This window comes from Orycteropus afer, unplaced genomic scaffold (genome assembly GCF_000298275.1).
Source record: "Orycteropus afer afer isolate SDZICR_OR568_19922 unplaced genomic scaffold, OryAfe1.0 scaffold00130, whole genome shotgun sequence".
Taxonomy (NCBI): Eukaryota; Metazoa; Chordata; class Mammalia; order Tubulidentata; family Orycteropodidae; genus Orycteropus; species Orycteropus afer.
Window position 1 is genome coordinate 2,451,070 of NW_006921717.1, and position 15,095 is coordinate 2,466,164.

At 40.3% G+C, this 15,095-nt stretch overlaps 1 protein-coding gene across 1 annotated transcript in view; it reads right to left on the reverse strand.

Moving 5' to 3' along the window:
- The window catches only part of CUNH11orf80 (chromosome unknown C11orf80 homolog), a 70,286-nt gene that overhangs the window by 48,581 nt on the left and 6,610 nt on the right, over positions 1-15,095 (reverse strand). The window contains exon 3 of the mRNA XM_007944949.1: positions 10,320-10,373. Within this exon, the coding sequence (XP_007943140.1) occupies positions 10,320-10,373 (54 nt within the window). The remainder of the gene's footprint in view (positions 1-10,319; positions 10,374-15,095) is intronic.

Here is a 15,095-nt window from a genome sequence, read left to right on the forward strand (position 1 = left end):
CACCTGATGTCTAGGCTTTGACTCTGAGCAAGGTATTTAACCTCTCTGTGCTTCACTCCCCTCAGCTATAAAGTGGAGAAAACAATAGCCTAACTCATAAAACTGATGTGATGATTAAATAATCCATTGCATGTAAAGTGTCAGAACAAGTCTTGGGATATAGTTTATGAAATTAAAAGTCAATGAACAGTTTGCTATTAGTATTACGCCATCATCAAGAAAAAAGAGAAGATACAAAAACAACGTAAGAAACCCAAAAAGATATGAGTGCAAATATATTCTTAATTACAAAAGAATACAACGATAGTTAGTTGTGTGTCAACTTGGCTGGGCCTGGTTTTGAGTGGCTGGGCAGCTGGATGTAGTTATGCCCCATGACGAGACTGGTAATCAACGCCATGGTGGAAGCTACTGTGAGCAGCTGCCTTCGGGATATGGTCTGCCTCCAGTATATAAGAAGACAGCTTTGAGAAAGATCTCTGAGCTGTTTGGCATGCTTGGACCCTGCATGGAGCCGAGTCTTCGTTCAGCAGCCTGCCATGTTTCCTGCCAATCTCGGGACTTGAACTAGTGGCCTGCCGTGTTGTCTGGTAATCTCGGGACTGTGCCATTTTATTTATTGGCCTTGGGTTTGTCAGCCTCAGCAGTCAGCGGCTGCCTGAGTTAAGAGAAGCCTCCAGTTTCAGTGAGATGGGAGCCACAGACAGAGCTGAAGCTCAAGGTCAAGGGGCTTTCACCCAGCCCCTAAAGCTGGCACTTTGAACTCAGACTTCTAGCCTCCTAAACTGCTTTTAAAGCAATTTGTTAAAGCCATCCACTTGTGGTACTTTCTGTCAGAGCAGCACTAGAGAACCAAAACAGAATTTGGTTCCAAGAAAGTGGGGTGCTGATCTGACAGATACCTAAAATATAGAAACAAGAGTGGAGTGTGTTCTTGGCCCCTCAAGGCTCATGGCCCCTGCACTGAGATACCGGCAGAAAGTTAGGTCCCATGATGAGACTGGTAATCAACTCCATGGTGGAAGCTACTGTGAGCAGCTACCTTCGGGATATGGTCTGCCTCCAGTATATAAGAAGACAGCTTTGGGAAAGATCTCTGAGCTGTTTGGCATGCTTGGACCCTACATGGAACCGAGTCTTCATTCAGCAGCCTGTCATGTTTTCTGACAATCTTGGAACAGTCTGGACTTGAACTAGTGGCCTGCCACGTTGTTTGGTAATCTTTGGACTGTGCCATTTTGTCAACCTTTGGTTTGTCAGCCTCAGCAGCCAGCAGCTGCTTGAGTTAAGAGAAGCCTCCAGTTTCAGTTAGCCAGGAGCAACAGACAGAGCTGAAGCTCAAGGTCAAGGGGCTTTCAGCCCCTACAGCTGGTACTTTGAACTTGATTTCTAGCCTCCTAAACTGAAAGAGAATAAATCCCTGTTTGTTAAAGCCATCTACTTGTGGTATTTTCTGTTAGAGTGGCACTAGAGATCCAAAACAAATACCATAAGTAACTTCACATCAATTAACCTGAAAACTAAGAAGAGGTGCCCAATAACTATGTACTAAATAAACAAGCAGAGAAATGAATGAAGGGAAGGGTGGGAAGACAATTACTAAAACACACATAACGTTACCAAATTAACTCTAGAAGAAAGACAAAATCTAAACCAATCATCACTGAGGGAAACAAGTTGGTAATAAAAAAAAACGACTCCCTTCTTCTCCTCCTCCTACCCCACAATATCAGGTTCAAATGTTTTTTACAGGTTGACTCAATTAAATCTTCAAAAAACAGATTAAAAAATGGTCCAAAGAATAGATACGGATAAATCTACCCAACTAATTTTACAAGCCTAATATAATCTTGATACCAAGACAAGGACAATATAAACCAATCTTCTTGGGAACATAGATGTAAAAAAATATGCCCAGCGTGTATAAAAATTATACCACAACTGTGATACAAGTGTTAGGATGGTTCATCAGAAGGTCTACCAACGATAACTTACTGTATTATAGATTAAAGGAGAAAACCCATATGATAATTTCAAAGGATGTAGCAAAAGGCATTTTAGAGAATACAACACTCATTCATAACAAAAATTACTGGCACTTTAGGAACAGAACTCCTGACAAGGGGCAGTTACCAAAAAACTACAGCAAATATCATACTTAAAGGTCAACTTTTATAAGTAATCTTGTTAAAGCAAAGCAAGACACGTATACCTAACATCACTCCTGCTATTTATCCCATACAATACTCGTATTGTTCTATCCAATGCAATACAACAAAGAAAAGAAGGAAGCTATATAAGGATTGAGGAGCTCTGGTGGCATAGTGCCTAAGGCATCTGACTGCTAAACAGAAGGCTAGCAGTTCAAACCCAACAGCCACGCCTTGGAAGGAAGACAGGGCAATCTACTTCTGTAGTGATACTGCCTCAGAAATCCAAGGAGGGGTCACTATGAGTCAAATCCGACTCAACAGAAATGAGGTTTTTTTAGTTTTTATATAAGGACTGAAAAGGATAAGACAAAATTGTCAGGATGTAGCAGTGCTTTGATTACTTGTATAGAGGATTCAAGAGAAATTACAGATAAATGATCAAAATCAGTTAAGAGTTCAATGAATACCATTCACAACAACAAACACTATGATATAACAAAGGACATATGTAAGACCTTTGTGAAAAGAATTACGAAATGTTAACATAAAAGATCTGAATAGATGGCAAGAATGGGCAAGCCATTGAAAAATAAATTCAACGTAAAAGCAATCAAAACAGCAACAGGGTTTTTCATAGAATTTAGCTAATTATAATGACAGCAAGAATGAAGATTTTAAAAACTAAAGAGAATTCTGAAAAACAACAATGAGATATTAGATAGCAAGATTTATTCTAAAGCTTTAGGAAATAAAACTCTGGTACTGGCTCAGCAACAGACATAAAGATTGGAGCATCCAGAGACAGACCTAAGCACATACAGAACCTCAGTAACTGACAGGTAAGAATTACTGGGGAAAGGGTTACTCAGCAACTCAGTTGGTCTAAATAGCCATCCATCTGGAAAAGATTTAATAAGTTAGATCCCAAAATCATACCATAAATAAGAATAAATTCCAGATTAATTATAATTAAATGTAGTAATAATTAAATATAATTTAAAATAATTAAATATAATTTTAAAACTTCAGAACTATTAAACAAAATAAATAAAAAGTATCATTAAATCCTCAGTGTAGGAAAGAAGAAAGTCCTCACAGCAGTGATGCAGTTTTGAGAAACTAGAAACACAAGAGCAATGAAACCCAAAGTAAGAAGAAAGGAAAGAGTAAAGATCAAAGTGGAAATCGATAAAATAGAAAACAACAGGAAAAAAAACCATGAAACCAAAAGCTGGTTGCAGTCAGACTGATCAAGAAACAATTATATTTCTAATACCAGGAGTGAGAGAGGTGATACTGCAAGATTCTACAAACACTGAAGAAATAACAGGAGGATATGAATAATTTTATGACAAGAAATTCAACAACTTAGATGAAATGGGCAAATCCCTTGAAAGATATAAACCACCCATGCTCACTCAACAACAACAACAAATGATAATTTGAATAGTTCTGTAATTATTAACCACCATGCCTCTCTCAATTTGTCATACTACAGTGGCTTGCGTGTTGCTGTGAGGGTAGGGACTATTCCGCTGGTATTTTAAACACCAGCAGGGTCACCCATGGCAGACATGTTTCAATGGAGCTTCTAGACAGACAGACTGGGAAGAAGGACAGGTTCTCCACTTCAAAACAAATTGGCCACTGAAAACCTTATGAATAGTAGTGAAACACTGTCTATCATATTACTGGAAAATTTGATGATAGCCGTGAAACCAGTGAACTGATACAGTGCTGGAAGGTAAGCCCCTCAGGTTGGGAGGCACTCAAAATATGACTGGGAAGAGCCAACCTTAACAACTTATATAAAGCTTCCGGGACCTGCATTTGCTGATGGGGTATGACTCAAAATGGGAAGACACGTGGCTGTGACGATAGGCTCAAGTACAGCAAACATGGCGAGGACGAGCAGGAACAGGCAGCATTTCCTTCTCTTATACACAGGGTCACTATGAGTTAGAGCTGACTCAATGGCACCTGACAACAACATAATTATTAAAGGAATTGAGTTTGTAGTTAAAATATTTCCCACAAGGAAAAAATCTGGCCCAGATGGCTTCACTGATTAATGACACCAAATGTTTAAGGACAAAATAATTCCGATTTTGTACAAACTCTCCCAGAACACTGAAGAACAGGTAATACTGTGCATCTCATTCTGTGAGGCCAGCATTACTCTGACTCCAGAACTGGGCAAAGACATTGCAAGAAAAGAAAACTACAAATATTCCCATGAACACAGATGCAAAAAAATCTTAATAAAATTTTAGCAAATTCAATCCAACAATATATAAAAAAGGATAATCCATCATGACCAAGTGGGATCTATACCAGGGTTGGTTTAACATTTGAAAATCCATTAACGTAATTCATCTTATTAAAAGACTGAAAAAGAAAAATATTACAATCCTCTAAATAGATAAAAGCATCTTACAAAATTCAACATTCATGGCTAATAAAAACTCTCAGCAAACTGGGATTAAAAGAGAACTTACTCTAACTGATAAAAGGCACCTACAAAAGCCTAAAGCTAACTTCAGACTTAATGGTGAAAGGCTGACTGACTTCCTGATGAGATTAGGAACAAGGCAAGGAAGTCCACTCTCACCACTTCCAATCAACATTGTACTGGAGGGTCTAGCAAATGCAGTAAGGGAAAGAAAGAAAGCATTCAGACTGAAAAAGAAGAAGTAAAACTCTGTTGTTTATGTACAAAATCCTAGGAGATCTACAAAAAAGCAGTTAGAACAATGAAGTTAGTTTAGTAAGGTTGCAATATACATCAAGTATATTTCAAATATTAACAACAAATGAACAGAAATTGAAATTTTTAAAAAAACACCATTTACAATAGCATCAAAAATATTACTTAGGGTTAAATCTGCAAAAGAAGTGCAACATCTATACAATGGAAACTATAAAACACTGCTTAAAGAAAGCAAAGACCTATAAAATGGAGAGAGAGAGACTGTGTACATGAGTCAGAACACTGACTATTGTTAAGGTGTTACTTCTCCCCCAGATTGATCTACAGATGCAAGGCCGAGTAAAAATTTAAATAAAATCAGATAATGGAATTGTAAAAAACAGAAGCCCCCCCTCCAGGAGAAAAAAAAAAGCCTAGGTTTTAAGGCTGGAGAGTGGTGAGAGCGTTAATATTCCTGAAAGGAATAGAGATATTACACAGCGATTTCAAGAAAATAAACCCCGCAGCAAGTGGGGTCTTAAAAGCTTTCAAGCAGCCATCTAAGATGCAACTATTGCTCTTGTCTCACCTGGAGCAAATAAGAGTGAAGAAAATCAAAGTCATTTGGAAACAATTAGTCCAAAGATATGACAGACCACAAGGACCTCAGCCTTCATGACCCTGAGACCAGAAGAACTAGATGGTGCCCGGCTACCAATGCCAACCACTTGCAAAGGGACCAAAATTTGAGATCATGGATAAACTAGGAGGAAAAACGTGGAACAAAGTTCAAAAACACAAAAATGACCAGAATTACCGGACCTCGGATAGAGGCTGGTGGAACCCCCGAGACTATGATCCTGGGTTATCCTTTGGGCCTGGAGTTGGACTCACTTCTGTGGATTAGCTCTCAGCCAAACAGCAGATAAACCTACACGCAGAACACCTTTACAGGGAAATGCACTCACCTACCCCAGGGAGACGCACCACTTGGATCAGTCAACTGTGAGACATCAGAAGAGCAGCATTTGCATGGAGGGAAAGCTGGACAGACAGGACACAGGGAAGGGGTGGTCACAGGAAGGTGATGGGGATTATAATCAGGCCATGAAACCAAATGTGCATGAATTGTTGTGTGTAAATGAATCTGCTTTGTAAATTTGTATCCACATCACAATAAAAAATTTAAAAAGAAGAAGAAAATGAACCCCGTTTTAGACATGTCACAAGTGGTATGTCACAAGAAGCCTCAAATGGAAGAGTCTAATTGACAATCCACTCCATTCCACCGGAGTTTAGGAGACATGTCAGTGATAGAGAGGGAAAAAGTAATAGTAAGTCACATCAACACAGAGACAGTAAGGCCTCAGAGAAGATCTGTGTGAAGTGAACGCAGAATAATGAAGGGAAGGAAGGGTCGAGTGACTTAACTTTAGGTAATGCTCTCGGGGTCAGCAAAGAAGCGCCCTGAACACCCTCCACACGAGGACTTCTCGCACCGTATTCCCCTTGCAGAGCCGCCTCTCCTTCCTGTGATCTCTTGGTGGCAAACGCTGATCGAATAAAATTGAACAAAGGTTTATCAAATAAAAGTATGAACAGTTGATGGCCGGGGGTGTGTGTGTGTGAAAAATAGAGCATAAGTCATCAGAGAGATATAAGCACAGGGAAATGACCTGGGTCACTGTATATCAGTTAAGCCAAAATAAAATATCCTAAAATCTGGGTCTGCATTTTACACAAGAATTGGTCTAAGGTATTCCAGATCCAGAGAAAAAATATGCTGACACAACCTTGACAGAACAAACTGAACAGTAAAGAAAATGAAGGTAGAAGGCTCCACAACAGTCTAGTTCCTTTACAGAGGGGGCAGGCCTCATTTCAGGCATTGAGAGGGACCAACCAAGCAGTGAGGAGAACAGCAACGTCAACAAATTCCATTCAGAGGCAAAACATGAATTTTGCGTAGATACATAATGCTTTAGCATCTGGAAACCTGATGGTTAGTGAATCAGCCACCAAAGACTCCTTGATGAAGCTAATTAAACAGTGTCGAGATTAATGAATGGACTAATTTAAAGCACTTTGCTAACAGTGCTACAGGAAAGCTAAATAAATGCTAATAGTAATAAGGCCATAATTAATGGTGCATAAGCCAGAGAGCTAAGGGATTCAAGCCTTAGCCTTGGCCAATTTCCTTTGTGAGCTTCAGTGAGTCACTTTTGTTACTAATTAGTAAGAATAAATAGCATTATTGAATGGCGGTTAGTATGACTGACGAGCCCTCACAACTAGGGAGGAGACTCAGGCTAAAGGTGGCTACTAACTGTGACTGATGACGAGCAAATGACTCAATCTTATTGAGCTTCCTCTTTGCAGCACCTTTGTAGCTGTATCGCAAGGATATGAAAATAGACTAAATAAATATGCATAGAATTTCTCTGAGCTTTTTTTAAAAAACAAACAAACTCCCTGCCATCAAGTCAATTTCGACTCATAAACAGTTAAAACTAGGTCACCACAACACAAACTTTCTGAAGTTTGTACCTGCACAATAAATAGGTAGTAATTCCATACACGATACTCAGCTCTGTCCCTCTCCCTAGGATTAACAACAATAGTAAAACCGCTCCCTTGTACTTACATGACTTTTCACTTTTTTCAAAGCACTTTCATAGGAAAACACTCTGACTACTCCTTGAGCAGGCATGTTAAGTGTGGGTTTCTGCTGTAGGAAATACTCCTATCTCCTCCCTAGCACACTCTTTTATTTATACGGATTTTCACTGCTTTCAAAGCACATTCACGCTTACTATTAACTGGAGCGGTGGCATTATTAGTGATCTTTCCATTCTTTGCATCATCTCAAGAGCATAACCCAAATAAAGAGAGTATCTGAAGACTGATAAATAGGCTAGAAGATTTTGAGGCAGCCAACGCCTGATGCCAGAACTTGGATTCAGGTCTCCCAAAAAGCCTCAGAATCAGAACAAACACAGACAAGCAAATTCTCCCTTTCTTATAGGCACAGGCGTAGTTCTTTATTAAGAAAGCAGTAGGATAGAATGATCACAATATCTTAAGTATGGGCATAAGAGCAGAAACCATATCGCTCTTGTTCACCACTGAGTGACAATGTGTGTGTCCAGTGCAAGATCTAGCATATAGTAAGTGCTCAGAAAGTCCTCACTGCCACTGTCACTGAAGGGACAGACTCTACATAAGTTCCCATATGATTTCTGTTATGGAGTTAAGAACAGAAACTCATTTTTTTTTTAACTACTTTCCTGCACAGTTACTGCTTTGAAATGTGTCCACACCAAGCAGAACCTAAACAAAAATTAGAGTCGCTGCACAAAAGCTGAGACCTATTAAGAATCCACTGGGCAAGTCGGCTGCAAAGGACCTCTTTCAAGTGCTGAGGAGCAGAGATGTCTCCTTGAGGACTAAGGTGCTCCTGACACTAGCCATGATATTTTCAATCGCCTCACATGCACATGAGAGCTGCCCAATGAATAAGGAAGACTGAAGAAGAGTTGATGCTTTTGAGATGTGGTGTTGGTGAAGAACACTGAGAGTACCATGGACTGCTAAAAGGACTAACAAATCTGTCCTGGAGGAAGTATAGCCAGAATGTTCCTTGGAAGCCAGAATGGCCAGACTTTGTCTCATCTACTTTGGTCATGTTGTCAGAAAGGACCATTCCCTAGAGAAGGATGTCGTGCTTGGTGAGGTAGAGGGTCGATGAAAGAGAAGGCGGCCCTCAATGACATGGATCGACACAGTGGCTACAGCGATGGGCTCAAGTACAGCAGGGATCGCAGAGCCAGCGTGGGACTGGGCAGTGTTTGATTCTGCTGTGCATGGGGTCGCTAGGAGTTGGAGACAACTTGATAGCACCTGACAACAACAACGTCAAGAATCCGAGGATACAGGCAGCTGAGGTAGATTTACAGGCCAAGGGAAATACACCTCATGAGTCTTCATTTAGCAGGAAGCACTTTTAAATCCCATTCTTAAACCAAAAATGCATCTAGAAGTTTCAGACGGTAGAATTGTTTCCTACACGTTTGTGCCTTTCAAGTCATTCTTCTCGTAGCTGAGTTGCAGAAACAGTTTCTTCTCCTCCTCTAATGTAACCAAGACAAAGAACTGTACTTTGGCTTATGCAAGCACTGAGTTTCTGGAAGTCTGAATATAAATAAAATTTTTCCTTTTACAAAGCACGAGGCAACTTGTCATTCAACGGAGTCCAGCAGTGACAGACTTCTTAAGCATGATTTTATAATATCGCTACCTTTCTAATGTAGTTTTTTGGTTAAGTTTCCATATTTAATTCGTAGGATGTTTTCTTAAGTCAAGAACAAATGCAAGTTGAAAGAAAAGCTCACAACCTACTTGTATTTTCGAGTTGTAGATGGGGCACGTTTCTTTAAAAACAATTTTGTAAAACTTACAAATTAACCATTCATCAGGAAAAACAAAGGCATGTGGGCAGCAGATAGTAGTCACACACCACAGAAAACAAAAGGAAAGCCCACAGTTCTCAGAGCATTTCTGTCTCCTTAAAATAAACATTACGTCCTTCAGTTTACAGAGTATTCTCAAATCAAAGGAAAAAAACTGTTAAAACCAAGGTCACCAAAAGACCTTAAACTACACCGACTGTGGCATGTCATCTGACAAGCAGCGTTAACAGGGGACACAATCACGTACCTAAAAGCCTTTGCCATACATTATTCCTGAGGTAGTCAGGACCTACATCTGGGACAGTTTTGCCTGCATTGTATGGGAGTATCCAGAGAAGCTACCATGACCAAGGAATCTTGTCCATCCCTGCATCTATGCATAACACACAACTACCTCAGCAATCACCTTGCAGTAGGGTTGCCAGGTAAATTACAGGATAAAATATGGCATGGGCATACTCAAACTAAAAAGGTATCTGTTTATCTCAAATTCACATTTAATTGGGCATTCTGTACCTTTGGTTGCTATTATGGAACGAAATATGTCCCCAAAAAATATGTGTTGTAAATCCTAATCTCTATGCCAATGGTTGAGAGCGCTGGTAGCGTAGTGCCTAAGGCATTTAACTGCTAACCAGAAGGCTGGCGGTTCAAAGCCACCAGCCACTCCTCAGAAGGAATGTTGGGCAATCTACTTCCGTAGTGATACCGCCATGGAAACCCAAGGAGAGGTCGTTATGAGTCAGATCCGACTAGACAGCAGTGTGTTTGGTTTTTTCGATTTATGCCAATGAATGGGCTGTCTTTGTCATGTTAATGAGACAGGATTAGTGTAGGGTGTATCTTGAGTCACTCTCTTCTGAGGCAGAAGAGAAATAGCCATCTATTTGTGGTACTTCTATTATAGCAGCACTAGATAACTAACACATTTGCTAACTCTGGCATTTCTATCAAACACCAAACTCACTGACAGTGATTTCGCCTCATGGAATTTGGGCAGTTCTTTACCTTTCAGGAACTTCTTGGGGACCAAGCCACCATAACTGCTGCTTGCGCAAGCAACTGTAGGAAACAGAATACAAAGAATTATTTATTATTAAATAATTAAATGGATTTTCTTTAAAGAATCAAATGGAGCCTGAACATATTACTTATAGAATCAAAACATAAAAAAAGTGACCACTACTATGAGTTCAAGGATCCCTGATGGCACAGTGGGTAAGCACTTGGCTGCTAACTGAAAGGCTGGCAGTTCGAAATCACAAGCCACTCCATGGGAGAAAGATATGGCAGTCTATTTCCTTGAAGATTTAAGCCAAAAAAAACAAATAGCAAGCCTCTAGGAAACCCTCTGAACAGTTACACTCTATCTTATAGAGTCACTGTGAGTCGGAATCGACTTGACAGAAACGGCTTTGTTTTTGTTTTCTGTTTACCATGAACTGTCAGAACAACAAACACATCTGTCGTGGAAGAAGTACAGCCAGAATGCTTCTTAGGATGGTGAGACTTCATGTCATATACTTTGGACATGTTATCAGGAGGGACCAGTCACTGGAGAAGGACAGAAGGACATTATACATGATATAGTACAGGATCCGTGCGAAAGAGGAAGCTTCTCTTTGTCAACACAGTGTCTGCAACAAGGGGCTCAAACACAGCAGTGATTCTGAGGATGATGCAGGACCGGGCAGTGCTTCACTCTGTTACACATAGGGTTGCTATGAGTGGAAACTGACTTGACGGAACCTAACAATAACAACGTGAGTTTAGTGAAAACTAAAGGACCAAAGAAGTACTACGGGGATGCAGTGACTCACGGGATACAATGTTTGGGGCCAAAACATCTTCTTAGAGATGACAACCAAATAGCAAGCCTCTTCACTTACATCCAACACCAGGACTGGCTCTCTAGCTACTATTATACCTGATGATAAAAAGGATAGAAAGGATTACAGAAAGATGGCACGTCACAGCCCGTAACCAGGGTATGCCATGCCAGGAACTCATATTCCAATACAAGATTCAGTCAGAATGTGGCCTTTCTTTTAAGCAGTTTTAGTCTTCTTCTTTTTTTTTTTTTTATTGTGATTTGGGTAAAGATTTACAGAGCAAATTCACTTTCCATACAGCAGTTCACATATACTTTATCTCATGTCATTGACCACAGTTTACCACAATGCAACAGCTCCCCTCCCACTTCCTCCCCATAGTTACCTCTTCCCAGTGTCCATCCCTCCATACACTCCTGCCCCCTGAGCTGTCTCCCTGTGCATAAGCAACCCTTCTTTCTCCCATGATTGTTCTCTCCAAGAAGAGTATCTACTCGAGGTAAATGTTTAACTCATATGCCTGTATTTTGTTTGGCTGGAAACCACAGGTGTGGGTTCAATTCCAGACCTGAAGGGCAGCTAGGGGCCATAGTCTCAGTGGTTCCACCAGGCTCTATCGGACCAGCAAACCTGGTCCCCACCTTTTTATTTTTTTCTGATTTTTTATGATTTTGAGTTTTGTTCCACATTGTTCTCCCTCTCTAACCAGTTTTACTCTTAACTGGAAAATATTTTACTGGAAAATCAGGCAAGAATTCTCTGGACACAGAGTTCTAAACCTGAACATTAGAACATTTACAGCAATAATTCCTGCAGGCAGAGAGAGGAACCAGGAACCTAAGAGGGAAAAAGATTTGGACTTTTATCCAACTTGTGCATGGCCTCTTCCAGAAGGATGTGACCCCATAGTTGGGAGTCTAAGAATTGCTGCCATGAGGAGCCAACAGAAATATGCCTATCCCTCAGGTGTGTGGTGCAGGGAGAAAGGCTGAGAATCACCGGACTAATCACTGGACTAGCGTGAGAGACATGTTTCTCTAAATGTGTACTGTCCAGTATAGCTACATGTGGCTATTTAAATGTGTTGCTGTGTGCACAGTCGATTCTGACTCACAGCAACCCGTGGGTTCCTAGGCTGTAATCCTTATGGCACAACAACAACAACAATCCTTATGGAAGCAGATCATCAGGTCTCTTCTCCCATGGAGTGACTGGTGGGTTCAAACCACTGACCTTTCAATTAGCAGCCAAGTGCCTAATTATTGTACCACCAGTGCTCCATTATTTACATTTAGATTTACTAAGATTAAATTAAAAGTTCAGTTCCTCGGTCCCACTAGCCACATTTCAAGTGCTCAACAGCTACACATGGCTCATGGCTACTGTACTGGACAGCAAAGACATAGAACATTTCAGTGATGACAAAAAGTTCTACTAGAAAGCACAGCTTGAGACTTTTTGACTTTTGAAAGTTTCTGTACAAAAGTATTCTGAACATACTTCAAATGGCCTGAGCCCGAGGAGCACAGAATATTTAGCAAAAGACAGTCATCTTTTTTTGTTCAGTGTTCTCCAGAGGCATACACTGGCCCTAACATAAAGGAGAGTGGGCCAGTAGGACGGGGATGATGGTGGTGGCAGACCTGGTCCAGGATTAGTGAGGAGCCAGAACACTAGCCCCAACCAAATGGGCTCAGACTAAGCTACTTTGTGAGGATGGTACTGGACCAGGCCATCCTCACAACAGTACACAGAGGCACTGTGAGTCAGAACTGACTCAACAGCCCTGGACACAACAACAAAACATTAAAAAAAAAAAAGCACACCCTCTACATCTAAGTGTCTGTAATGCTTCTCAATTGCATATCTTACACTATTTCCTCCAATATCCTCTCACCTTCGCTTTAACAACTATCATGAAAACAGGCTACTTTTGGTGAATATGCTCAGGGAAAGCGATTGCTCTGATCGTTCCACACCCCATATGGCCCCCCAGTTTCAGCTAAGCTTCTGATGCTCCTGTAATAGTAAAGCACTGTCCTTTAGATGTTGTTGTTGTTGTTGTTGTTGTTTGCCGTCGAGTCGGCCTCGACTCATAGCGACCCCTCCTTGGGTTTCCGAGGCAGTATCACTACAGAAGTAGGATTGCCCAACCTTCCTTCCGAGGAGTGGCTGGTGGGTTTGAACCGCCAGCCTTCTGGTGAGCAGTCAAGTGCCTTAGCCACTATGCTACCAGAGTTCAGGGAGCCCTAATGGCTCAACACTCCCTAACTGAAAGCTTGGTGGTTCAAACCCACCCAATAGAGTCTTAGGAAAAAGGCCTGGCAATCTGTTCCCTAAAGATAACAGCCTAGTAGACCCTACTGGGCAGTCAACTCTGTCCCATGAGATTGCCATGCGTCAAAACAGCTCGATGGCCCACAACAGAAGCAAAGATGGTGCAGGGACCTGTCCACAGAACACGTATTTTTAAAGCAACAGTATTCCTCAAGGAGCTGTGAAAGCAAACACATTTGGGAAATGTTATATACAATAGCGTATTTTTAAAGATTCGCAGTCCATATTGGCATATTAAATGCTCTAAGATCTACAGCAAGTAAACCCATTTTATTTAAACCAGGATTTCCCAAATTTAGATGACTACATGACTCCTTTCTCATAAACCACATGAACACCCTACAGCACACATTTTTTTAAAAAACAGTGAGTTAAATAATCATATTTGTTATAGCTTTCAACAATTTATGATGGAAAAAGACTATACAGTCATCACTCAGTTTTTTACAGATGGATTATTCAAGTACTAAAATTTGTGCTTATTCATTATTACAGATATCAAACCAAATTTTAAAACATTACACTTTAGGTAAACATGGCAGATTGAATGCACACATCTCCTTTTACTCCATCCTGAAACCTTAATAAAACAATAGTAAAGGGATATATTTTTTAAAAGCATAAACATTAAAGGACAGAGAATAAGAGACAATGATAATTGCAATAAAATTTTAGAAAGTTCAAAGCAGGACTATTGGGAAAGGATTTAACAGACTTGAGAAACTGAATTATGAACCAGAAAACAAGAAGGGCAAGAAATAACACAAAATACCGTAAAATCTCTGAAAGATTCAGGAAGGGTACTATCAGGGACCTCTGCTAAGAGAAGTGGGGTGGGAGCTAAAATAAGGATGGAAAGTCAGTTGAAAAAAATGAATTTAAGAAGTTGTTAAATCTCTATAGATTACCTCCTCACTCAGAATTCTAGGGACTAAGCCCTCATAACCCTGAAAGGCAAGGGAAGGGTATTCCCTGAAAATGATGGAAGTGTGGGTCTCTGAAGTGAGAACCAAAGTTGTAGTAAAGCAGGTGAATGGAGTGAACATAAGAAGTGAAGCTGCAACATGCAAAGCCCCTACTCCCTACTCCCAGAAATCAGCAGCCTGGCTTTTATCCTCTTGGCAAGAGACTGGACGATTTAGTAATCCCAATAGCAAAGACCTAAGACACTAATATTAAAGGAAGAAAGGCTTTCCCCCAAGGAAAAGCTCAGTCAGATTATTTTTCAGTGACACTCACAATAACCAACTTTTTAGCCTCCAATTCTTAACAATGAACAGACAAACAAGAATTTTAAGAAAGCTTCTAACATGAAAATCAGAACCAAACTAAATAGAAAAAAAGCAGTAAAGAGGAAACAGGAACTAGGCAGAGGGAAATAAAACTTCAAAAATAAATCTTTAATATGCTCAAAAAGATAAAACAAGATATTGTAACCATGAGACAAATGCAGGATGCTATAAAAAGACAATCTTCAGAGAGGGAGCAAAATGAGCTCTTGGAAATAAAACCTGTGATTAGCAGAAAAGAAGCTCCAGAGAAGGCTGGAAGAAAAACTTGAGGAAATTGCCTAAAAAGCAGCAGAGATTAAAAAAATAGGAAAGAAAAGACTAAA